The 24,869-nt window shown below is 58.5% G+C and overlaps 2 protein-coding genes across 18 annotated transcripts in view; one reads left to right on the plus strand and one right to left on the minus strand.

The window, feature by feature from the left end:
* The window catches only part of CDH23 (cadherin related 23), a 417,627-nt gene that overhangs the window by 315,715 nt on the left and 77,043 nt on the right, over positions 1–24,869 (plus strand). For all 10 annotated transcript variants that reach the window (XM_023240529.2, XM_023240536.2, XM_023240532.2 and 7 more), the window contains 8 exons: positions 125–344; positions 1,828–1,980; positions 3,993–4,106; positions 6,971–7,119; positions 15,794–15,854; positions 16,785–16,933; positions 21,697–21,832; positions 23,385–23,773. In XM_023240529.2, the coding sequence (XP_023096297.2) occupies positions 125–344; positions 1,828–1,980; positions 3,993–4,106; positions 6,971–7,119; positions 15,794–15,854; positions 16,785–16,933; positions 21,697–21,832; positions 23,385–23,773 (1,371 nt within the window). The remainder of the gene's footprint in view (positions 1–124; positions 345–1,827; positions 1,981–3,992; positions 4,107–6,970; positions 7,120–15,793; positions 15,855–16,784; positions 16,934–21,696; positions 21,833–23,384; positions 23,774–24,869) is intronic.
* On the minus strand, positions 6,334–24,864 carry CD2H10orf105 (chromosome D2 C10orf105 homolog). 8 transcript variants are annotated; one of them, XM_019813240.3, is made up of 2 exons: positions 24,629–24,864; positions 6,334–10,597 (listed from the first exon to the last, which is right to left on the minus strand). In XM_019813240.3, exon 2 carries the CDS (start codon positions 10,590–10,592, stop codon positions 10,224–10,226), a length of 369 nt encoding a protein of 122 aa, XP_019668799.1. In that variant the 5' UTR covers positions 10,593–10,597; positions 24,629–24,864; the 3' UTR covers positions 6,334–10,223. The 8 variants fall into 8 exon arrangements, with proteins under 8 accessions (XP_019668799.1, XP_019668794.1, XP_019668793.1 ...); XM_019813235.3 differs by lacking the exon at positions 24,629–24,864 and adding an exon at positions 13,943–14,293; XM_019813234.3 differs by lacking the exon at positions 24,629–24,864 and adding an exon at positions 13,328–13,915.

The raw sequence follows: 24,869 nt of genomic DNA on the forward strand, positions 1-24,869 counted from the left end.
TGGCGTGGCCCGAGGCTCTGGGGGAGGCAGGGGTGTCTGCACGGGTCGGCGGGAAGGAGGGGGCACTTCTCAGGAGGGACGCCCTCGTGTCCCCACCCCTCACGCGGCCCCCGCTTCCCCGCAGGTGGTGGCCATCGACCTGGACGAGGGCCTGAACGGGCTGGTGTCCTACCGCATACAGGTGGGCATGCCCCGCATGGACTTCCTCATCAACAGCAGCAGCGGCGTGGTGGTCACCACTGCTGAGCTGGACCGCGAGCGCATTGCCGAGTACCAGCTGCGCGTCGTGGCCAGTGACGCAGGCACACCCACCAAGAGCTCCACCGGCACGCTTACCGTCCGAGGTGAGGGCGGGGCTGCCTCCTACTGTGTGTCGAGCACGTTGGGCCCTGGGGCGGTGCCAGGCAGGGTGGGGAGCCCGCGAACACCACTGCTGTCCCCGCCCGTGCGGGCACATGATGCCTTGCTAGTGGGTGCCCTCCTCGACCGTGCCACTCAACACAGAGTCTTCCCCATCGCCACCCAGTCAAACGCTCCAGCGGGGTCTTCTCTCTCCCCACCCTGGGGCCACTGTACCCCCAGGGGTCTGGACCCACTGCCAGGGTCCCCTACCCCTCCCAGCCTCTTGGAACCCAGCAAAGAGCAGAGAGGCGCTGCATAGGGTTGGGGCCCTTGGGGTCAGCAGCAGGGAGGGGAATTTGCAGAGCCCTGCACCCCCTGTCTGGGCAGGGCCAAGGCCAGTTAGCATTTCTCCTCCATTCTGATCATATCTTTAATTCTTGGGGCAAAACAGGGACATCGACACGCGCTGTGGCCAAAGGGCCGGAAGTAACCACGGGAAACTAAGTACAGAGCGTGACGGGCAAGATGTGGCCTGTTCTCTCGCATAGGCCGGCTCCCAGCCAGGCTCCTGCCTGCCTCCGGGGCATTGGTGCAGGCGGGGGCTGGGTCCGTACAAACACCCGCCTTGGTCCCAACCCGAGACGCGACTACGCAGTCTCTCATCTGCTGGTCCCACGCTTGCCCGGTGGGTTCCCGGTGCCAGTTTGGGGACCCACTTCTGTGCCAGCGATTGACAGGGAGGGCGCGCTCAGTTCTCTCAGGGATGGCCCCAGAGGACTTTTCTCTAGGGCTCAGCAGAAGCCGTGTCCTCGAACAGGCCCGTCGTTTCTCCTGGTGCCGTGACAAAGAGTGAGCCAAAGCAGGGGGATGGGATTGTTTCACAGGGCAGCTCGTCCCAAGCCCCATCAGCTGAGAAAACAAATCTTTCGGGGAAATTAGACTTCTCTGGGAGGGGGCATCCTCAAAGCCAGCTGTTTTCCTGGGACCCCGTTGCAAACTGGGGGCAGGCCTCCCCAAGACCCCCACCCTGCCCCTCTCTTGCTCCCTGACTTCAGACAAGTGACTCCGCTGCTCTGAGCTCTTGTCCCCTCCTCTATCTGGCGTGTCTAATAATGGCTGCCTCACGCGGGTGTTTCGAGGGGGCTCATGGGGTGCCGTACGGGAAGCACTTAGCACAGGCCTGGCACGTGGCAAGAGCTGAGATGTCACCGTCCTCGCCACCATCATAGCCGTTGTGGTTGTAAGGCACAAACTAGAGAGAGGCCCTGCGGTTTTCCCTCCTGCCTTGGGCAGCAGCGGCGGCAACAAACCGCCAGGGGAACAGGACCGTGGGAGGCTGAGGAGCTCTGGTCAGCTTGGCCCTGACCCTAGCAGGCACGAGGGGCCTCGGCCCGGGACCGAGAGGTGTAGACCCCCGCTGCCTTTGGAGCTGGGTTATCTGGAGCAGAAGCCAGGCCTGGCCCTGGGTGCTGACTCTGTCCACAGTGCTGGATGTGAACGACGAGACGCCCACCTTCTTCCCGGCGACGTACAACGTCTCTGTGTCCGAAGATGTGCCACGGGAGTTCCGGGTGGCCTGGCTGAACTGCACTGACAATGACGTGGGCCTCAATGCCGAGCTCAGCTATTTCATCACAGGTGCAACCAGCCTGGGGGGGGGGCCGGAGAGGGGGAAAGGGGCCCGAGTCAGCCATCAGCCATCAGGCTTTAGCCCCTGCATGAGCCCCCTTGGGATTTTTCCCAAGGGCTTTGTAGCTGGGTCCCTCCTGTCTGGCTCTCTGGGGGCCTCCTGGACCTATTGGGAGATTGGGAACTTAACGGAGGTTCAGTCTGGAGGGAGGTAGAGCCCGTGACTCCTGGAGAAGAGCCCTGCCCCCCACTCCACCCCCATGTCAAGGTGATGAAGCAGACACTGGGAGACTGTGGCCTTGTCCTTCCCCGGGGACCCTTCATTCATGAGAATTCCTGTCTGTTTAGAGACAAATGGTTTAGATCTTTCTAAATAAAATGGTTGCAGCTCAAAAAGACCAAGCAGAAAGCTGTGGAGAAATAGTATGAAGCCTTGCCCCTGGCTCAACAGGAGAAAGGGAGTCATGATCCATTAGTGATGTCTGCCATGACAGTAGACTTGGGAGGTGGTGGTGAATATGCCATGTATTAGTCATGCCTGGATTAGAACAGTTGCCCAGCATTCTTCAGTCCCTGATACAGCCAAGACGTGCTGGGATGGCACGGGGTAGTTCTTTCACATTCCTTAGCTGTCCCTTGGCCAATTTACTGGTTCAGTCCTCTCTCTGTCCATGGCCTGCCTGCAGCCACGTTACTCACAAGCTCGTGTGCCCACGTGTGCATGCACATGCATTCAGCACGCACACCGGTCTCCCTGATGCCTCTGCCCCTAGAGCAAGGAATGCCAGGTTCACGGCCCATCCTTGCTTGCTGCAACCGAGGGGACCTCCCAGCCCTCAGCCTCTCCTTTCCAGAATTTTCCCTCCTGCCCCTCCCTGTAGGGACCTAGCACCCACAGGACAGTTCCTCCCAGTCTAGTCCTCCAAACTGCTCCAAGAAAGTCTTAGTTATCCAGACCCTGCCCGCCCCCTGCCCCACGGACCAGTCATCGTTCAGCACCCAGCACTACTTGTGTCTCAGTTTCTACCCCACCCCCTAGAACCCAGACCTTGTCCCATGTGACTGGTGCTTCAGACCATCCACAAGGATGTCTGGGGTTTTCCCCAGGGACAAACTATGTAAGGACCAGGGAGCATCTCATGGCTCCCAGGATGATTTCCCAGCACCCAAAGTGGCCAGTTCCTACTGACCTGCTGAGAGCCTTCCTGGGTTGGGTGGGATTCTCAGATTTTGATTTGCTCATTCTGCAAGTTGCCTCGCATGGTCCGGGTCCAAACCCAGTGCCATGGCGCCCTCTACTGCCCAGAGCGCCACATTGCCTGCCAGCTGACCGGGGAGGGGTCTTTGCACTGTTTAGATGGGGAAGGGGGGCGGGGGGGAGTCCTTTCCTGTCCACCTTGGAGAGGGGACCCTCACACTTCCTACCCCATCCACCTGCCCCTACTCTTCACTCGGTGGAGCCTCGGGGAGTCGCCATTCAGTCCAAGATTAGGGACCTGGAAAAATCTTGGCCGACCCCCAAGTCCCTGGCCACATATAAAAGCCTCGACCCAGGCTAACTGCTCAGACACTTCTACCAGACAGGCAGGTGGCAGAATGGCGAAGGACACAGGCTCAGGAATCAGACTGCCAAGCTGGCATCTTACACCCAAAATAGGTGACTGTAACCCGGGACAACACACGTATCCTCGCTAATGGGCCTTCTCCCCTCTCTGAAATGGGCTTGTGATAGTACAAGTGAAATGAAATAGCCCACATGAAGCCCCTGGTACACAGTAGGCGCTCAGTGGATATTCGACCCTTACGATTTTCGGCACCCACACCTGAGCCCACACAGGCCACACCCTCTTCAGAGCCACCCCCCCAGAACCCTGTTCTCGGGGCTGAATGGGCAGCATGGCCTTTTCCTCCCAGGCTACCCCTGGAATGTTCTGGCTCAGAAGCAGAGCTGGGGTGCCACCGCCCTTTCCCTGGCAGGAGCCCCGGTTCCTGACAGAGGCTCCATTGTCTTTGGCCCGCAGGTGGAAATGTGGATGGGAAGTTCAGCGTGGGCTACCGTGATGCCGTTGTAAGAACAGTAGTGAGCCTGGACCGGGAGACCACAGCCGCATACATGCTCGTCCTGGAGGCCATCGGTACGCACCGGCCCCGCCTGCACACCGCCAGCACGGTTCTGGGCACGGTTCAGTGAGGTGCCCTTCGAGGGCCAGGCAGCCCTGACCCCGGGAGCCAGGCCTTGAATCGCAGTCTGTGTCGACACCGGTGGAGAAAGGGCAGCCAGACAGCCTATTGCTGAGCACGGGAGGCCATGAGGCTTAGCTCACAGTGCTACAACGCAAAACATTTAGTTGCTGGGGTGGGAGCCACGAGGCAGCTAGACGGGAGACCGCTGTGTGGACAAACCGCTGCAAAACCAGGCCAAAGGAAGCCGAAAGGGGGAAGGGAGGAGCCAAGAGTATCGGGCGCACAGGGAGGTGCAAGCATGTTCAGGGTAAGGGTGTGATCAGGGAAGTCTTCTTAGAGGAAGTGTCTTTGGATCAGCATCTTGGTTGCAAGTTTCAAATAAACTGACTTAAGCAATATGGGCTCACAAAACCAGTCCGTAGGGTGATGGAGCTTCAGGTGTGACTGGGCTGGGGGCTCAGGGGATGCCACCAGGCTTCAGTCTCTTGGCATTGGCTCCCTCTGCCTCCTGTGTGTTGTCTTCATTCTCTGGCTGATGTGGTGACAAGTTGTGGCCGCAAACCTGGTCTCAATCCTTTTGGGTTCAAGTGCTGCATCGGGGAGACAGCACTGGTCTCTTTCCTAGTCTCCCCAGCTAAAGCCCCAGATGAGCTGTGATTAGTTCCATCTGCCCCAGTGCCTGTCCCTGAACCCCTCGTCGTGGCCAGAGGAGGAGAGGGGTGCTAGTGAAGCCTGAATCACATGCCCATCCCTGGTGCCCAGAACCCCGGGCCTCAGGGTCAGGAAGGCGGAATTCTCAGAGGGACCTTCAGGATACGGGCCGGCCTGTGAGAGCAGCATGGGACAGCTGGGCAGATACCTTGCAGGCTGAGTAATCGTCACCTTGCGGGCCAAGTAAAGTTTCAGTAAGTCTAGAAGCAGGGAGGGCGTTTCAGGCAGAGGAACCAGCTCAGGCAGAGGCCTGGTGGTGGGAAAGAGCTGTGTGTGTGTGTGTGTGTGTGTGTGTGTGTGTGTGTGTGCGCGTGCACGTGTGTGTCAGCAGCTGGCTTGTGGTGTGATGTATACTGGGGAGGGGGAGGCTGCAGTCAGGCAAGGCCAGCTTTTAGAGGCCTTAAGTTGGGCCAGAAATTTGGTCTTTGGTCTCCAGGTAGTAGGGAGCCCATGAGGGCTCTAGATGAGAAGAAGGATGCGATGAGACCTGTCCCCCACCGCCCTCCCCCACCACCCAGGTACGCTGCATCCTGCCAAGAGCATCCAGTTCAACATGTGCAGTAAGCTTTGGGTGAGAGGGAGTGAGCGTTCTGCGTCTAGCTCTTTCCTCTTTCCTGCCAGTAGCTCCTCCCCAGCCCGCCCACGCCCAGATGCGTCTGCCCTCTGGCGGCTCTCCTCCCACCCTCTGGAGACCCCTCATTCCCCCTGCGTCCAGCACCGTCTGGCAGGAGGAGAGGGCTCGGGATCAGGCCTCCGAGGGGGCCTGGCAGCTCATGCTGTGTCCAGCCAGGCCAAGTAAGCAGGAGCTCCCGTGGGAGGCTGGGCTTGGAGAGGAGCTCCAAAGAGCAAGACCAGGTTAGACACTTGTGCCCCAGCATGTGGTCAGCTGGCCTCGGGAAGAAGGACTGAGTCACCCCTGGTCCTTAGTCAATTCCAGCTGCCTGCACTCCGCCCTACGGGTGACTCTCCTCGCCTGGACGCATAGCACGGGGCCCAAGTTCCTTCCTCCAGGGAGGGCAACGTGACAGCTGTCCATGGGGCTGAGCCCCTTCCCCAGCCCCGGGAGGGTCCTGCAGGGAACTGAGGGGGCAGAGCCCCCTGGATACCTCCGGCTCGGAAATCAATCAGGGCCTGTACCCCCGAATGCAGAGGGTCCAGAGGCCAAATCTGTCCCGAAGGCATGTGTGACCCGTCTCTTGTTTCGTACAGAAGGACAGTTAGTTGTGAACATTTAAAACTCAGGAGATTTTATTTAGAAGCTCAGAGGTTCGGTTTCTCTGGAGAAATCGGAAGGTCTAGTGTCACGGGGCCCACTATGGACCGGCGCGGAGAAGAGCTGCCATCGGGGTCACCCCTCCCACCTGTGCCCCCATGGGTCTCGCCCGCCTGGCCCCGCCAGCAGTTGGCTTGTGAGCTGTTCCTGGATCTGTCTCCGAGGGCTGCTGTAACGAATTACCACAAACTGAGTAGCTTAAAAGAGTAGAGATTTATTTTCTCATGGCGCTGGAGGCCAGAAGTTCAAAATTAAGGTGTCGGCAGGCCTGCGTTCCCTTCTGAAGGCTCTAGAGGGGCATCCTTCCTTGACTCTAAGCGTTTCTGGTGGCTCTAAATAATCCTTGCTTCGTGGCTGCAAAACTCCGATCTCTGCCTCCGACTTAACCTGGCCTTCTCTTCGATTCAGGCCTCCCTCCGCCTTTTTCTTTTAAGAACCTTTGCCATTGGGCCTGTGGCCCACCCAGGCAGTCGAGGATGCCTCATCTCGAGACTCTTAATTACGTCTTCGAAGACACTTTTTCCTAATAAGTTGACATTCACGAGTTCCCAGGGATCTGACGTGGGTAGATCTTCCGGGGGGGCCACGACTGAAGCACTTTGTGCCTCCGTTACCTCCTCTATAAAATGGGACTAATAATAACAGCACCTGCTTCACATGCTTCTCCTGAGGGCTGCATGAGTTAGAATAGCGCCTGGGACAGGTTAGATATTGTTAGTGTTATTCTTAATCTAAAAAAAGGGAGAAAAAAAAAAACCCACCCCTTGCGACGGCCAGAGCAGGTGGGATGAACAGGACACGTAACAGCCCGTCTTCCTTCAACTCCCACAGACAACGGCCCCGTAGGTAAGCGGCGCACGGGGACGGCCACCGTGTTTGTCACCGTCCTGGATGTGAACGACAACCGGCCCATCTTTCTGCAGAGCAGCTATGAGGCCAGCGTCCCCGAGGACATCCCTGAGGGACACAGCATCGTGCAGGCAGGTGGCCATGGCCCCTTGGGGCTGTTGGTGGGCTGGGGGCAGGCATGGCTGCCACGTGGAGGGATGGAAACAGAAGAGGGTCCCGCTGCTGCTCCGGAAGTATCCAGTCGGCAGTGGGGAAAGAGGGAGCCAGGCCACCCTCCTCCCTCCTGGGGATGGTAGGCCTTTAGTTTCTGTGGCCTGAGACAGCACCCTGGTTCCCCGCAAAACAGAAGGAAGGCCTTGCCTCCCTCCCTTCCCCCCACAGCCCTCTCCTCTTCCCCCACCCCACCCGGAGGGCTTTTTGGAACAGCAAGTGGATGGAGCTGTCACATTTTCCCCGGTAGGAGGTGAGGGGGAAGAGGCAGGGCCCAGCTAGGCCCAGAACAGAGCGGCTTTCACGGGGCCCTTGGCCAAAGCTCTCCTCTTAGGAAGTAAACAGGCACAAGAAGAAAGAGTTCCTTTGCCCAGGGTGCAGGACAGCTCTGAGGCTCAGAGGAGAAAGGGGAGGACCTGAAAATGAGGCTTAGGTCCCCTCCCCCACCTCCCCCTGGAGGCCTCCGTTGCTGGATGCAGTGGGAGGCCGGGGCTGAGCCAAACACAGCAAATCTGGGCCTGTCTGCCAGGGCAGACTCCCAGGATCCAGGATCAGAAGGGGCTGGAAGTGGATCCACCTCCCTGCATCGGGGCAGGAGGAAGGCAGGAAATGGGCTGGGAGCAGGGTGCTGACTCCTAGAGGAACGGAGAGTCCAGGAAGCCACAGGGATTTGCAAGAGTCCGGGGGTGGTTCCAGAAGGAGGAATGGGGAGGTTTTCTTCCTCTGGCCTCAGCTTCTCCTCTAGCCTAATCCCTGCCACCCCAGTCACTGACGGTCTCCCAGGACCAAACTGAGGACATGCCTAGAGGTGTGGCCAGAGCTTTGTGGGCCCCCCACCCCCCACATCCCCAGCTATTCCTTCTCCTCGGGCCTCAGGGCAGCCTTGCCCCCTAGTCTCCAGAAAGAGAACACCTAGGACCGAGCAGGACGCTGGCCTGGGCAGGACACCGGTGACTGTAGGCCGAGTGCATCCTGGGATGTCTCAGGGAGGCCCTGGGAAGGGAGCCAGGAAGAAGTTCACAGGCTGGAAGGGAGAGGGTAACAAACCCCTGTGGGAGGAGGCCTGCCCCACTTTCTAAACCTGAAGAATTGGTTTCTATTTACACAACACTGCGCAGCCTGAAATTCTAGAGCCCGTGAGTAATACAGGGCAGCCCTGATTCTCCCCGTTTCTCAGGGAGAAATTCGGGCATTAGTGACTTCTCCAAGGCCTTGGAGGTTTCTGGCCAAGTTGGCCTCACTCTCTGGTGTCAAACTGACCTGGAAGGAAGGTACAGTGGGCCTCACCAACATGCTGGAGAGAAAGCTTCTGTCTCGGGGAGAAGATGGCTTCCCCCCACCTCCCCAGGACTCCTTAAACTTTGGGGGGTTGGGACACCCCCAGACGGGGCCATCCTTCACCCGGGAAACAGAAGCGTCCTACTTCTGTGCCTGGAGTCAGTGAAGCAACGTGAAGGTTTGGACATGGTCTTGCTCTCTGCAAGCTTCCAGGCTTGTAGGAAGGACACGTAGACGTGGATCGCCCCCAATGCCAGGAAGAAGTGATCCTTTCTCTGAGAGATGTGAGGAGCAGGAGTGGTTCTAGGCAGAAAGTGGCTTTCCGCTGGAGAGCAAAGAGGGCTTCCCGGAGGGGGTGCCTTGGGAAGCGTAAGCCACGGCCTGGGGACAGGTGGTTCAGTTTGTCTCGGGTCGAGGTGAGGCTAGAAAGGTAGTTTGAAGCCAGCTCCTGGAGGACGCCGATCACCACACTAAGGAGCCGTGGCTTTATCTAGCCAGTGGTTGGAAACCAGCGATGGTGTTGGAGCTGGGGGGTGGCAAGGCTGAGCTCACTTCCTGAGAAGACCTGGCTGGCTGCATTGGGAGTCACAGCAAGGTGGGTCCCGGCAGCCCTGTAGCAGGACGCAGGTGGCAGGAACTAGGCAGCTCAGACCCCCTCCGTCCACCCTCCAGATTTGGGACCCCGAGTGCACAGCCGCACCCTGTGGGGAGAGTTGGGGGTTTGGAATTCTGAGAAGCCCACTCTAGGGTAGGATTGCTTTGACAGGTAGCCAGTCAATGGCACAATTGCCAAAAACTCAGATAGCATCCCTAGTGTGGTCCAGACCTGAGGTCCCGCGGCTATCCCGGAGAGGTCTGGACCCTCCTACCCGAAAAGGAGGAGGCCTGCCCTGGGCGAGGCAGGAACGCTGTGATGTGTCCTCGGAGCCCAGGTGGCATCACCTCTGGCTTCTGGCAATGCCTCCCACCGCTTTGACACAGCACAGCTCCTTGGCCTCACAAGGAGCCCTTTAACCCATTCTCAGCCCCTTCCTGGTCCATTGTGACATGGGCGCCTTGAAGGGGGGCCACCAAGATGGCTGCCAGGAGGGTGACTGGCTAGGCAGGGTTGAGAGCCTCCTGCTCGCCCTCCTCCCAGCAGGCACACGGGCATCTGACCCACAGGGGTGCTGGCTGCTCCCAGGGATTAGTAGGTGAATGCTGGTAGGTCCCAAGATTTCAAGGCGAGAAGTCCCTGGCTTGCCTCTTGCCTCTGGCACTGAGTTGGCACAGAGGGCAAGACAGTTCCTTGCCCCCCGTGTGGACGGAGTATTGCGTTTGGCTGGAGGGAACCTTTGGCCATTCGGCAACTCAAACTGGAATCCATGCTGGACTGTGGCACCTGGAAGGTGGGCAGGACTTCTGTTGGGAAGCAGGGGCACTGCTTCCTGGAGGTGGTTGGTGCCTGGTTGCCAGAGAAGAGTGCTGGGGGTCCCGGGTTGTACCCTCTGGAGCCCGGGGCCGAGGGTCAGATGGCTGCAGGTACCCCGCTGTTGGCCCAGCAGTCTTTCAGCAGGCAGCAGCTGCAGAGTCGGCAGAGAGGAAGGCTTTCCTCCAGGGGCTGTCTCTGGGAAAGGCCACAGGCCTGGGCGCACAGGGGACCACTGTGGCTGAGCGTGTGGCCCAGGTCCTTCTGCAGTCCCTGGTTCCAGGCTGTGTCCGCGGCAGGAGGATCCTCTGGTGGGTCCTGGGTGGCGGGGACGCCCCATCACATCTTGGTAGATTCCGTGCAGTCACAGTCGAGGTTGTCCTCGCAGCCTGGCAGGGGGCGTCTGGGAGCAGGCCTGCCTCTGCGGAAGCTGTGCAGGGAGCGGCGCAGAGAGCCCAGGCGCTTCCAGAGCCTGAGCTGGGGCTCGCTGGGGCTCCCGGGGTGGTGGGGCATGCACTCCCGAGCCCTGCGGCTCGGGTCCAGAGCGGCCGGTTTGCAGAGGGTCATGAAGAGCAGACAGCTGGCCAGCAGAAGGAAGATGCAGGCCAGGGCGAGTAGCGCCGGGAGGGGGTCAGCTGCCTCTGTGGGGCTGCCGGGAGTGACAGGGGCGGTGAGGAAGGCGAGGGGGCTGGGACCCCGTGTGCTCATGGCTCCTGCAACAGGAAGGGGAACGTTGATGGGGGCTGGGTGCTGCTAAACTAGCCGCAGACAGCATCACGGCCATTGTACAGGTGAGAACAGTGAGGACCAGAGAGGTGACAAGTCTCAGGTCACACAGCAGAAAGTGATAGAGCTGGGCCTGAACCCAGGTCCCCTTTCTGCTCTACCCCCTGCCCACTTGCTACAGAGGAGGCAGCAGGGTGATGCCTTCTGGCATTTTTAAATCAATCCTCATGAATTACACTAGTCTTCTGCCTGAAAACCTGGGATATAAGACCAACTCCGTCAATAGCTTGCTCTGTGACCAGGAACAAGTTATCAGTTATAGGATGCTGCAGCTGGCAAGGGCCCTAGAAATTATCTAATGTTGGGGCTGCAACCTGGGGGCCCGCAGGTACATTTCATTGGGTCCTTATCGTGTTTTTGTAAGTGTCAATTAATCACGAGTATTTTTAAAGTCACAAACCCAAAACGAAGGTATTTCACATGGCTGGCTGAATGTCCGGCTGCTCTTGAAATTTGAGAATTGCCACACTGGCAGCCAGTTCCTGCCTGGCACTCAGTAGCTGAGGCTGAGCAGCCTTTGTCCCCTTTCGAGAGGTCTCTGGCCCCCAGGTCACCGCACTCCCCCACAGGCCCCGCTACACACCTTATTTCACCTGCCTCGCCCCCTGGGCGTTCCTGCTGGTGCTTCCCAGTGTGACCCAACCTGCTCCCATGACAAGAAAGAAACTGAGGCCCCAGCAAGGGAAGGCCAAGCCCATGCTGTGAGCCAGTGGCCAAGCGAAGACCAGAACTAGGTTCCCTGACTCCTGGCCCTGTGGCTCCCAGTCCTCGGAGATCACCGAGCAGCTCTGAGAACAGGTGGGAACCCACAAAGAGCTACACGGTTGGCTCCCCCTCCAGACCCCAGGTACCTGTTATCACTCACGGCCATCCCGCTAAAGGGAGCTCAGCAAACAATCTTTGTAGATGGAAAATCAGGCTGAGCTTCTGGTTGGATAGGTCTGGGGTTGTAAATAAAAATCCTTAGAGCGCATGGCCGGTGGATAACTTGTGACAGAGGACCCTCAAGCAGGTGGCGGTGCCTCGGCCAGGCTGATAGAACGCAGGCCCGGCTCTTTCCGGTTTCCCAAGAGAAGCCAGAAATCTGGATTTTTCAGGCAAACGTTCCTGACGTTTAAATGTTGGCAAGTAATTCAAATTTGGTTAAACCAGGAGAGGGGCACAGGAAGGGGGATATGGTGCCAAAGTTAAACAAACTCGACTCCAAAAAAATGTGCAATGAATTTTCAAATATGTAAAACACTACAACAGGCCAAACAAAACACGCAAGCGGGCCACCGCCAGCTCTCAGGCCAGCACTGATGATCTTTGATTTCTACAAACGCAGGACAGGAAGTCCAAAAGAGGGCCTAAAAAAAAAAAAAAAAAAAAAAAAAAAAAAAAAGATCCTTTATTTCTCTTTGACCTTAGATACTTTCGTGCGGCGGGGACAGCAGGTTTCCCCCTTTCTCCCGGCTTGTAGCTTAGAGTAAACTTACGGTTGAGTTTCTAGCATGACGCTCCGCAGAGTTGTGCCAAGGCTCTGTATGTGGGTTGCCCAGAGCCCGTGTCAGCAGGCAGTGGGGAGTGGAGAGGGCCCCCCGCCCCACCCTCTGGAGCCCCTGTCCCTACCCCGGGCACTCACCAATGGCGGCAGGACCTAACTCCCAGCTCCCAGCGCCCAGCCTCCTTCCTGCTCGCAGCCTCACCCTGCGCCCGGCCAACTGAGGGCACACAGCACGGCCCGCCTCCCACCCATTCCCTGCTACCACTCCTTCCCACGTTTCCAGACAGAACGCGACCCCTCCCGGCTCCCAGCTGGAAACTTTGATGCCCGTCTAGCTGCCCAGGGCCGCTGCCTTTCAGGCATCGGGCCTAGAGAGCACTCCAGCTGGGCGGCCATATGTGGTTGGCCGTCCCTTGAATATGAGCATGGAAAAGGGATGGGGTGTGCCCACCACAGGGAGAAAACTGAGAAAACATGCCCCCTCTCCTACCCTGGGCAATATGAAGCGGGAGAAGTCTCAATCCTGCTGGTCCGGATAGTATTTCAAGGCTGTCACATGAGTCTGGGGACCCTATCAGACCAGCAAAGCTGGCCCAGACTCCAGTCCTTGAGGGAAGCACTTTAATAAAAAGGCACGTGAGGCTATAATTAGCATCTTAGTAGTTTTCCTGGAAGCGAGAGATTCTAAAAGGCTTGAAGACATCAAGCCACCCTCACTGGAACACACAGCAAAACCAGCTACCAGATCCTTTTACAATCCCTCTGATCCACCAAGGGTCAGCTGGTTGCAGAGAAAAGAGGTCTCCACCAGACCGAGGCTAGGAATGATCTCGAGAGCAGGTGAAGCTTCTCCCTGCCCGCAAGCCCAAGGCACACTGGCAGGCCCCTGCTTTAGACATATCTCTGCAAGCTCAGTCAAGAACGTTCTTTTGTCCCTCAGAGGTCCCTAGAACAGCACCTGCTGGAACAGAAGAACTAACCTCAGGGTACATCTTGCTGCGTGGCCTTGGGCCAGCCACTGTCCTTCGCTGGGCATTGTTTCCACTCTGCAGAAAGCAGAAGGACTCCCCAGGTCTGCACGCACCCTCACACCCTCCCCCAGAGTCCCCCAGCAAGGGTCTGGCCCCACTTTCCTCACCACACCTTCTCCTGCAGCTCCCCGAACTCTGACCTCAGAGCCAGCGCTCAGCAGTCCCGGGCTGGGTAGAAAGGTCTTCTTAGCTGTGCAAGAGAAGCCCAAGGAGCACCGGGTGCCACCCGTGACCCCAACTTGCCCCGGCCTCTGCCGTGCCCTGTGCCCCTCAGTCAGCCAGGCTGGGCAGAGCGAGCTGTCTTCACTCACTCTCCAGCTAGCCCTGGCTTTGTCTGGAAGAGTTTGGGCCCTGCCTTGGGGGAGGGGACAGCCAAGAAGGGTAGGGATGGCAACTGGGCTGGGCAGAGGGAGAGGGGAGCCAGGCAGAGGAGCCCAGTTGCTCCCCAAGCCTTCCCGGGGCCTCACTTCAGCTGGTCTCCTTGGAGCCCTCTCAGCGGGCAGGGTGGAGGCCTGGGGGAGTCACGGGGAGGGTTTCACTGCCCCGGCAGCAGCCCTCACCTTCCCCCATCGGGTGTTTGAATGGTATGGTCGGCAGCCAGAGGGTTGCTATTCAGTGCCTGCCAGCCTCCAGGTTACCCGGGAGAGGGGAGAGAGGAGAGGGGCTACAGCCCAGCAGCAGGGTGATAGGCCCTGGCAGCTCCCGGGCCCCTCCTCCCCTCCTGCACCCCTGCGCCCCTCACCTCCCAGGCTTACCACTCAGCTTCCCAGAAAAGCACCTGCCCTTTGAAGGTGTCTCGCTGCAGAAGGGAGGGGTGAGCGATGTTTTCAAAGGTCAAAGAGATCTTAGGGCAGAAAGCACAGGGTTGAAGGCCAGCCGTGGCTATGTTCCTTATAGTTTGGGTGGGCCCTTGGAGACCCTCCAGGTGGTGTTTCTCCAGCTCTCCCGCACCACACACACACACACACACACACACACACACACACACACACACACACACACACACCCCTCCCCAACCTTCTTTCTTCCCGGAAGCCAGAGCCTCCCCAGCAGCCAGCTGCCTGCGAAGGAGCCTAAGTCGTAAGCAGCTTCCCCGTCGAGGACCACCCCCCCTCCCCCGCCCAAGCTCCCAGAAATACAGCACAGAGGTCATGGTGCCTGGGCCATTGTTCCAGAGACTGAGGATATAGCAGTGGACAAAGTCCCTTCTCTCCGTGGGAATATAGATAGTAAACAAGGTTATAGTATATCAGAAGCTGATGGGGGTGGGGACAGCCTGGGTATTGGAGTGGTGGGGACCGGGGGTGGGGGGGGGGGCTGCAGTTCCACATATAGCGGTCAGGGAACAGATGACATTTGAGCAGAGACCTGAAGGCGATGAGGGCGCGAGTATAACACAAACCCGGAGGGAGAGCTGGCCGGTGGAGGAAACGACATGCGCTTGGCATTCAAGAACCAGCAGGGAGATAGATCCGTGTGGCTGGGGCAGAGCTGGTGAGGAGGGAGTCGTGGAAAATCAGCTCAGATACTCCCACTTCTCACCAGTAGGAAGGTGGACTCGCTCTTTCTCTGGGCCCATGGTCCAAAATCTCAGCGAAGGAGCAGACTGACCCAGTTTTGATGAGGTGCCCCCCTCGCAGACCAGCCACCGCTGGCCACCCCGGTCAGTAAGGACCCGGCAGCCTCGGTGCTGCGGTGAGAGGTGGAGAGAAGAGGGCAGATCCAGAAGCGAGAGGCCCAGGGCATCGCAAGGCAATTCGCCACACTCGAGACGACACGCCGAGGCCCCGAGTCCGCCCGGCCGTGCCGTCGGGCCTCTTCCTGCATCACCTTTCGGGGGAGCGACCTCTGCTCACTTCAGGCGTGTGGCAGTAGAGTAGGTGTTCGGTTCTTGGTTCGACAGGACCCGCCTTGGGGCTGGCCAGCAGCCTCGAGGCTGGACTCCTTGTGAAAATGGAGAGACCCTGGGTGGGGTCTCTGAGTGAGAACAGCACACCCCAGGTCCCACCAGGGACAGCCCACAAGCCCCGGTGACCTGAAATAGACCGGAGTGAACGCATGGGTGGTTGAGTACGGAGCCACCTGGCGGGAGGTGGGATTTCTGGGGTTCCACCAAGTGGCTGTTTCGGTACCCGGTGCCCAGCCGGGACTCAGCGTGGCCAGAATGGCTTCCGCCCGGGAAAACTGGGGGCGAGGTGCGGCCGCACGTCCAGCCCCACCCCAGATGAGGCTCCTGGGGTCTCAGAAGGAGGAAGGAGGAAAGCAGGCTCCCGTGGGCTGACCTAGTCAAGCCTGGATCTAGAGAGCTCCAGTGTGCCACCCTCCACCCTCTCCCCCACCCTCCCCAAGACCCCGGTGGAGGATCCAGGAGCAGAGCTGACAGGTCCCCTGCCAGGACAGGGCAGCATAGAGCCCTCAACAGGCGTCCTTGTGGGGGTCGAGACGGGCATGTCCTTCGCCTCTGACGCTCCCCCGGCTTCTGTGGGCAACCACAGGTTATCCAGGATGGGCTGGGGGCGACGTGGAGGGCGGGAGAGGGGCTTCACCAGCGCCTCCTCTCCCCGTGGGGTGGCGTTCAGGGGGTGACATGTCTCATTCTCCCTCAGCTCAAAGCCACAGATGCAGATGAGGGCGAGTTTGGGCGCGTGTGGTACCGCATCCTTCACGGTGAGTGGGTTGCCCTCCTGCGCTGAGGAGGGCAGAGCTTCTCTAGGCTGCCGGGAGTCTGGGAAGGGAGGCCAAGGAAGCCTTAGGCGCCATACAAGCCACACACGCGGGCGGCGGGCAGAGGGGGGAAACGGACACTCTCTGATCGTTCGCACCAAGTTGGGTGTCTTTGAAGTGAGCCTGCTGCGCTTGATTGCTGTCCTCCTGGAGTGCCTCGAGTGGCAAATCACCCTGACAGAGGGGGCCTTGGGGGAGGGCGGCCGCCGGCAGTGAGCCCCCCAGACATTGTCACCAGCCCAACATCACTCAGACACTGGGACGGTGCCCTCGGCGAGCTGGCCGGGAGTCTCGTTGGGCCAGCCAGCATCACGTGACCATCCCTGACCCGATTACTATTGGCCAGAGATTGAAATACGCCGATCTGCCCGCTCTTGGAATCGGGGGTAAAACCACCCCTGCGCAAAGCACGTGGACTGATGGTGGAGGAGGGTGGACCCCCCCAGCGGAAAATCGGCATGCTCTTACCCTAGGACGGTGGAAAGTCCTGGACCAGCCCAAAGATGTACACAAAATCCTCACTTCAACAGCCCACAGAGAACTTGCCTTTGTGTCTCTTCTTGTACTGTCCCAGATCCTTCTGAAATTTTGAATCCCCTGAAACGTCATATAGGGGTCTCAGGGGACCCCCAGCCTTCCCATAAGGAGGGTACAAGGTGGGCTCCCGTCCCCTCCCTCAAATCCTGCCAGGCCAGGGCAGCGTGAGGCAGAGGCCTTCTTGCCATCGTGGGCTTTGTCCAGGCTGCCGAGACCTCTGTGCGGGGTCAGCATTCTAGGGGTCCGGGCCCCACGTTTTCCCCATCGCCATGCTATGAACATCCCATGTCCTGCTCCAGGCCAGAGCCCATGCATCTCCTCTGTCCCTCGGCACAGGTAACCATGGCAACAACTTCCGGATCCACGTCGGCAACGGACTCCTGATGCGAGGGCCCCGGCCCCTGGACCGAGAACGGAACTCATCCCACGTGCTGATAGTGGAGGCTTACAACCATGACCTGGGCCCCATGCGGAGCTCCGTCAGGGTAAGGTGGGGGGGGGGGAGGGGTAGGGAGGGGCTGGCACGTAGCCAGTCAGCAGGTCGTGAAGCCCTGCCTCCCCTTCAGCAGTGGCCTCAGAGCTGGGCCAAGACCACAGCTGGACCAGAGATGGCCACCAGCTAAGGCTCGGTGGGGGCCGGGAGTCACCGGTTTTAGTTGCTGAGTGACCGGGGGCTAGGTGTGTGGTCGAGGAGGCCAGAGCCCAGCCTGGGATCTTGGAAGCGTCCTTTTGCTCTGAGCCTCAGTTTCTCCAGATGTGGAAGGGGGTCAGCGATACCGATGTCGGTCCTAAGAGACGAGAGGGGTGTCACAGCCACGCCACTCGCTAGGGAAATCTCACAGTTACGATCTCGGAAATCGAGACGTTGCCAACTTCAGTCTGCGTGAGGAAACTGAGGCACAGAGGCGTCGCTAGTGCTGGGCCAGGACTCGAGCCAGGACTCCTGAGTCCAGGCTCCGCGCACTTCCTGTTGAAAGTGTCCCCCCAAATATTCCAGTTACCGCTCCCGGCTGCTGCAACAAACGTATTCTTTTCCGCCCACCCTCACTCACCTCGAGCCTCTGCCCTACGCGGCTGAAATCAGGTTAACCTTGATCTTCCCGAATGGTCGAAAACAGACACACCGGTACCCCTAGTGGCTGGGCCGGTTTATGCACTATTCTGCCCCGTGGCAGAGGGATGGCTGAGGCAAAGGACACGACCTCTGGAGGCCACCCCACCCTACCCCCACTGCACACTCAGCAGCTCACAGCCCCTTCCCCAGCACCAGGTGGAAAGTGAGTCAGACCCCAAAGGTGAAGAGTAGGAGGAAGGTGGGAAAAGCCGGGGTGGGGAGCAGGCAGGGACTTTTACCCAGGACTGAGTATGAGCTTCTTATCAGCCACATCTCCACCCCACTATTTCCCCGGGCTGGAAACAATGAACAGAAGCCTGGGTCACCATCAGGCGGGAGGCGCTAGAGAGTAGGTGACTCGGCCTTGGCCCATCTGCTGATGCCCCCGCAGCTTTGCCCCAGGAGGAGATGGAAACAGAAACCTGGGTCCTTACAGCTGCCCCTCTGAGTGAGGGTCTGTCCAGGCACGGACGGCTCAGGGAGTCACATCCCTTGGGCTTTCACACCTTGGGGCTGCTTGGAATGATTCCAGCGCCCTGGTGACTGCCGGTCGTACCACGTGCCCCGGGACATTCCCCCACGGCCACGTTCACCTGCACGACTGCGAATCGCTTGCTCGCGTGCTGATTAGCGCACGCGTCACACGGCTTGCTATTTGTGGAGCCGACCTCAGGCCGCAGAGTGACTGATGTCAGGGTAGCTCGGGTTGGCTCCCTGGACTTTCGGCTTCCTGATCACGGCCCCCCCTTGTGGCCCCTCACTCCCCACTCTCCCGGGAGCAGGTGGGCACTCTCTCCAGGGCCTGCCCCTGTCGGCCTCGGCATTGTGACTGCAAACCTCCTTTAGCCACCAACCTTGGTAGACAAAATGGTGTGCCGTGCCCCAGGGCATATAGACCGAAGCCAGGCTGTGACGGTCAACGCAGGGATGGGACACTGAGAAGCACGCCTGCTTGGCCACGCTCCTTTCTGTCCTCTCCCCATGGGCCATGAGGAAGAGCAAACCCTCATGTGAACTCTAAGTGCTTTCTGTCCTTGAACTCTTTCCTCTTTCTTTTTTAAATGTTTTTTTTTTTTTTTTTTAGGAGGAGGGTAGGGAGGAGCAGAGAGAGAGAGAGAGAGAGAGAGAGAGAATCCCAAGCAGGCTCTGCCCTGTCAGCACAGAGCCCGACACAGGACTCGATCTCACGAACTTGAGATCATGACCTGAGCCAAAATCAAGAGTAGGACGTTTAATGGACTGAGCCACCCAGGCGCCCCTGTCATTGAACTCTTTTAACCCTCCTAACAGCCCTACGAGGGAGCCATTGTCGTTATACCCATTGTACAGAGGAGTAGACTGAGGCAAAGAGGGGTTGGCCCACATGCTTAGGGTCCCACAGCAGTAAGGGTAGAGCTGGGCTTCACGCCCCGGCCGTCCAGGCAGGTCTGTGCTCTCAGGCACTACACCGTGCTGCCCTATATACAGGCCCTTCGGAGCACAGAGACCATTGCCCAAAACCCGAGTCATTTTAAGGTGGGAATTTAGGAGCCAGCACCCAGGGCGGGGGCTTGAAAGCCCTTGTAAGACACAGCCGCCACACCTCTGGGCCCCAGGAAACCTGGGAGCTTCCCTGAAGACAGTGTGGGGACTCCAGCTTTGCCCCAGATTCACTTGCCCAGCAGCAGTGGAGACGGCCCCTAGGCACCACCTCTATTCTCCAGTTCCCGCTTCAGAGACCAGGGCCCGGGAGCACAGAACGTCCCCCTAGAGACCGGGAACCTCACACGCACACTGCGATTTTGCACACGCCTGTGCACACATCTCCTCCCCTGTCCCTGTTGGAGGGCACAGCGCTGGGCAGACAGTGGGGCTGGTTCTCCAGGGAGCCTGGTGGTTCGGTCGCTGAGCCCTCCCGCTCACAAGAGCTTGGCAGACCTGGGCGTTTCCTGTACATCTGTGTCTCTCAGGTTTGTAAACCACACCGTTTTGCCTCCTGTCTCTGCTGCTAAAAACAAGGCTGAAACCAACAAGAGGCTAGAGGTATGGAGACAGCCTCATAGAAGAACGGGCCACACCCAGGCTCCATGCCACCTCCGTCCTCTTTATTGTGCTGGCAGACTGGCCCTGGTTTTGTCCCCACGACCCTTGGAGGAAAGGCCATCTGGACCAGCAGACTCGGGAAGGGGAAGGCTGACGGTTTTGAAAGATGGATGGTTAGTTTCTGTTTACAGAAAGAGAGTTCCCGAAATTCGTCCATGCAAATTCCCCCCACACCCACCCCACCCAGCATCTTCCCAGCCAAGTTCTTGGTGAAGCCAGACTTAGAAGGTTCCAGTTCGTAAGCAGCTGCACTCCGGGGCGGGCACTTTAGTTTGCATAGTGGGTTCTGGGTGTCTGGACATGAAAATGTGATGACACAGCAGGGCTCAGGAACCCCAAGAGCAGGGAAGTAGAGAAACCTTTGCCCGCATGTGCCCCTCTGCCCCCCTACGTCTGCTACCAGCCTCCCCCAGCCCCCAAGCCCTCTACTGGTCAGGCCACCGTTTGTGCTTGTGCTAACAGAAGCCCCTTCACTTTCTTCAGCAACTTTCCAGCTAAGCCCAGAAGAAAAGCCAGAGTAGGGGTGCCTGGGTGGCTCACTCAGTTAAGCATCCAACTCTTGGCTTCGGCCCGGGTCGTGATCTCACGGTTCTTGGCATGAAGCCCCGCGCTGGGCTCTGCACTGACAGTGCAGAGCCTATTTGAGATTCTCTCTCTCTCCCTCTCCCCTGCTCCTGCTCTCTCATGCTGGCGTTCCCTCTCTCTCCCTCTCTCCCTCTCTCTCTCTCTCTCTCTCTCTCTCAAAATAAATTTAATAATAACAGTTAAAGAACTCAGGGCTGATCCCAAAGGCAGCGATGAACCAGAACCCAATGTTAGTGCTCTCACATTGCCTGGGCCACGGTGCCCCCCCATCTTGGAGAAGAGGCAAAGGCCCTGGGCCTCCCTGTGGCTCCTTAAGCACCAGCGCTCTGTGACACGTGCCCCTTCCCTACCACACTGCTCCTTCTGGACACAGACCTGGTCCTGCCCACCCTGGGCCAGACCCTCCCCGTGCCCCTGTGTGTAGGTGAGGGGCAGGGGCAGGTGGTGTGGCAAAAGGAAGAGCCATGACCCTGATCTCTAGCCACAGACTCTCTCTCCACTAACAGCTCTTAAACTGTTTTCTTTCTGTTCCGCAAAGACACACGTTCTTTAAAGGGCAATTAGAAAGTACACCTAAGCAGTGAGGAAAATTGTGCCTAATTCTGCAGTTCGGATATAGGCACTTTCTTGGCCAGGATCCTCAGAAGCAAATCCTGAGACAAGAGTTGCTATGAAGGTGATAAGGAGAAAGGATCCCCAGGAAAATTTGCCCAAAGGGGCATGGGACCAGGAAGGAAGGGCCGCCCTGTGGGAACTTTGGCTCAGTCCCACAGAGAGCTCTGGAGAGAATCACTCCAAGGACCCAATCAGGGCTGAGGAAGCCAGTGTTTATACTCCACGCCCATCAGCCACTGGCTAAGGACCGCCCCAGGGGGCGGGGCGGGGGGGGGTGGTGGACAGAATTCCCAGGCACTTCTGGCTCTCTGGGTGTTGGTGTTCAGCAGCCTGGGTGGGCTGGGGTTAGTCCCCCAAAGAGAGCCACGGTTCCTGGCCGCAGACAGCAAGAACATTCAGAGAAGGTGCCTGAGCATCCACAGGGGTCTGAGCACCAGCGTCCTCTGCTGATGTTTGAATGGGGTCACTTTCAACTTTTTAAGTACTTTTGCAAGGCCTGGCTGGTTTTGTCTTCATAGCAACCCTAGAAATGGCTCAGAGCATGAATCATGACGCCGATATGTTACTGTGTCATAGCTGAGAAACTTGGCCACAAAGAGTCACGGGTTCCCACAGGGTTAGTGGCGGAACCAAGAGAACGATAAAATGATGTTTGAGCACCTGCCCCATGCCCGGCACCGTGCAAGGTCGGGGGACATGGTGACCAACCAGATAGCCCCAGGCCTTCCGTAGAGAGCTCACCGCTGGCCCGGGAGAGCAGCGGCCACACATGCAGGCCCAGGTGGGCCCAGCCCTGGACTTCTCGGGTCTCCACCCAACCTTGACCTTCCACCCCCGGTCTGGCTCCTACAGGTGATAGTGTACGTGGAGGATGTCAATGACGAGGCCCCCGTGTTCACACAGCAGCAGTACAGCCGCCTGGGGCTTCGAGAGACCGCGGGTATCGGCACATCGGTCATTGTCGTCCGAGCCACAGATCGAGACACTGGTGAGGCCGGCTGGGGAAACAGGGGAGTCCGGCTCCCTAGAGTGACCCCCCCCGCCCCAGCTCATCCCTCCTGCTCCTGTGGAGCCTTGTCTTCCTTGGGATGGCTCGGGCTCCCCCATCCAGCAGCTCCCAAGCTGGAGAGGGGTTTCAGGGACAGTCCTGGTAGCATTCCCACCAGATGCACAGGCCTAGAAGGACTGAAGTCAGGGAGTTGTCCCAGTCTCCAGATGGAGAGAGGGTAGGTCCCAAGCTTGGAAAGTCTAGGTTCCTCACTGGGGGACCCGCAGCTCCTGGCTAGCCTTTGGCCGGGGGCCGGGCAGTGCTGAGGGAGGTAAAGGACTTGTCACACAGCTGGCTGAAGCCTGCTGCTCCAGCCAGAAGCGGCTCCGTGTCCTACAGGCCTAGCTCAGGGCCTGACACACACAGGCTCCACAGGGGCAGGGTTCTGCAATGCTCTGAAGGCAGTCGAGACCTCGCCAAGGACCCTGAGCGCCAGAGAGGGCCCCAGGTGGCAGTGCACAACAACGGAGAATGGGGCCAGGCCACTGTGGCCCTCTTCATGGGGCCCAGCTATGTGGGCCACTACCCCCAGCCAGGGATGCAGTCAGAGTGGGACCCTTTCCTAGGGGTCCACTGCCCCCCTGGAGAGGCTCCCTGAGCTGCTCCCAGCTTCCCAGCCCCCCAGCGTCGCCTCATGTCAGCCCCTCTCCTCACCCTCAGCCCCGCTGGGGCACAGGATGGGGTGGCGGGAGCAATAGGCCTGAAAACTCTCAGGTCGGTTGCCATTCCTTATATGGCACTTTCGTACGAGTCAGATCCCACACGTCACCGTTGCCCACTGCTTCGTGGCCTTTTCTGGGTCAGGAATCCTTTTGAGAAATTAGTGAGAGCTGTGCATCCCTCCCTAGAAAAATCCCAGAAAGATGTATATCCGTCCCGAGCTTTGCAAATGCTTTCAAGGAAGTCTGAGATTTCCTGAGTGGTTTTATGGCCGTTCCCTTCAATGCCTGTGGACTTCAGCTGAGGAATCCCAACTCGAACTCCTGTTGAAGAGCGCGCTGAGGCCGAGGGTTTGAGGTGGAGGAGTGGGGGGGAGAGGGGGGGAGGTATCCCTGTTACTAGAACCCTTTGGCTGGAGGGGCCACATGGAGTGTCGGCCACTTCTGAGGATGCTGCCCCTGTCTGACACTTTGTAGATGAAAGTTCCCCCTACAAGAGATCCCTAATGTCCAAATACCCAAGGGAGATACCTGAACTTGAATTTGGAGAACCAAATCCCACCAGTGCCTCTCTCATGCCAAAGCCAAGCCCGAGAGGGGTTGTGTGTGCTGGGCCTTGCTGTCCACACAGACCTTGACCCCCTCCTCTGCCGCTGCTCCTGGGACAACCCAGCCCACAGGGGTGGGGGACAGTGCACACCGGGCAGGCCGGCCAAGGCCCCTCACCCTGTGTCCCTCAGGGTCAGCAGCAGGTGTGCTGGCGGCACCTTGGGAAGCCCCAGGGCAGCCCCACACCGGTCTGGGACAGCACAACCTCTTGGGTGTTCCCACAGGGGACGGTGGCCTGGTGAATTACCGCATTCTGTCCGGCGCAGAGGGGAAGTTTGAGATTGACGAGAGCACGGGGCTTATCATCACCGTGGATTACCTGGACTATGAGACCAAAACCAGCTACCTGATGAACGTGTCTGCCACCGACCAGGCACCCCCCTTCAATCAGGGCTTCTGCAGCGTCTACATCACTCTGCTCAACGAGCTGGACGAGGCTGTGCAGTTCTCCAATGCCTCCTACGAGGCTGCCATCTTGGAGAACCTGGCCCTGGGCACCGAGATTGTGCGGGTCCAGGCCTACTCCATTGACAACCTCAATCAGATCACCTACCACTTCGACGCCTATACCAGCACCCAGGCCAAAGCCCTCTTCAAGATAGATTCCATCACGGTGAGGGAGACTGGGAGCAGACACAGCAAGGGCTCTAAGGGGCAGGAAGCTCAATCCTTTTACAGCTAACCAACATTTATTGAGCTCCTTCGATATGCATGGCACTCTCCTCTTCGTCATAAAGTGTCTTTGAGATAAATATCCCTAGGAAACATTCCTCTCCATATTCAGGGGTAAGGTAAAGTTTATACGTAGGCAACCCGGTAACCTTCTTGTTACCAGACAACGACAGCTAGGTAAGTCATCACATTTCTCTTTTTACCTTGGCTGTTAGGAAGCTCAGATATAAAGTGCTTCATCACAGTAGCTAGTCTTAGCTCGGTAGCACCCAGTCTCTCATCTACCGTCCGGCTCTTACTCTTCCATCTTCGCTTTAACATGTCTTTTCTCGGCCTCCCTTCTTTGAAAATAGGCAAGCGTAGGGGCGCCGGGGTGGCCCAGTTGGTTGAGCGACCGACTTCGGCTCAGGGCATGATCTCGTAGTCTGTGAGTTCGAGCCCCGCGTCGGGCTCTGTGCTGACGGCTCGGAGCCTGGAGCCTGCTTCGGATTCTGTGTCTCCCCCTCTCTCTGCCCCTCCCCTGCTCATGCTCTCTCTCTCTCTCTCTCAATAATAAATAAACATCAGAAAAAAAAATTTAAAAATAGGCAAGTGCACAGTGTACGGGCTTTATCCTAGGGAATACTGGGTTCACAAAGATGAACAAGCATTCCCAGCCTTCAAAGAGTCCTGAGACTGGGAGGAGAAGCAGGCGTAATCAAGGGTGCACATCAGGGCACCGCAAGGGAAGATGTAAAGAGAACTATAACGCGGGTGTGATGTTGCTGCCTGAGGCCCGAGCGAGAGGGATCTTAACCTGGCTGGGGAAGCCGGCAGCCTACATGAAGGAGGTGGCATCTGAGTGAGATCTGAGAAAGAAGTAGGGTTTGGGCCGACAGAGCTTCACGGGGAGGTTCTGCCGGGCAGAGGGAGCGACAAGGAAGTGGGGAAGTAGGCAGAAGGTTTGGGAGTAGCGAGGACTCTGGTCTGACCGGAGCGCGGGGCTGCTTGGGGGCGGGGTGGCCTCCGCCCGGTGGGTAGGACGTTGTCACTCGCCC

The sequence above is a fragment of the Felis catus genome, chromosome D2 (assembly GCF_018350175.1).
Source record: "Felis catus isolate Fca126 chromosome D2, F.catus_Fca126_mat1.0, whole genome shotgun sequence".
Taxonomy (NCBI): domain Eukaryota; kingdom Metazoa; phylum Chordata; class Mammalia; order Carnivora; family Felidae; genus Felis; species Felis catus.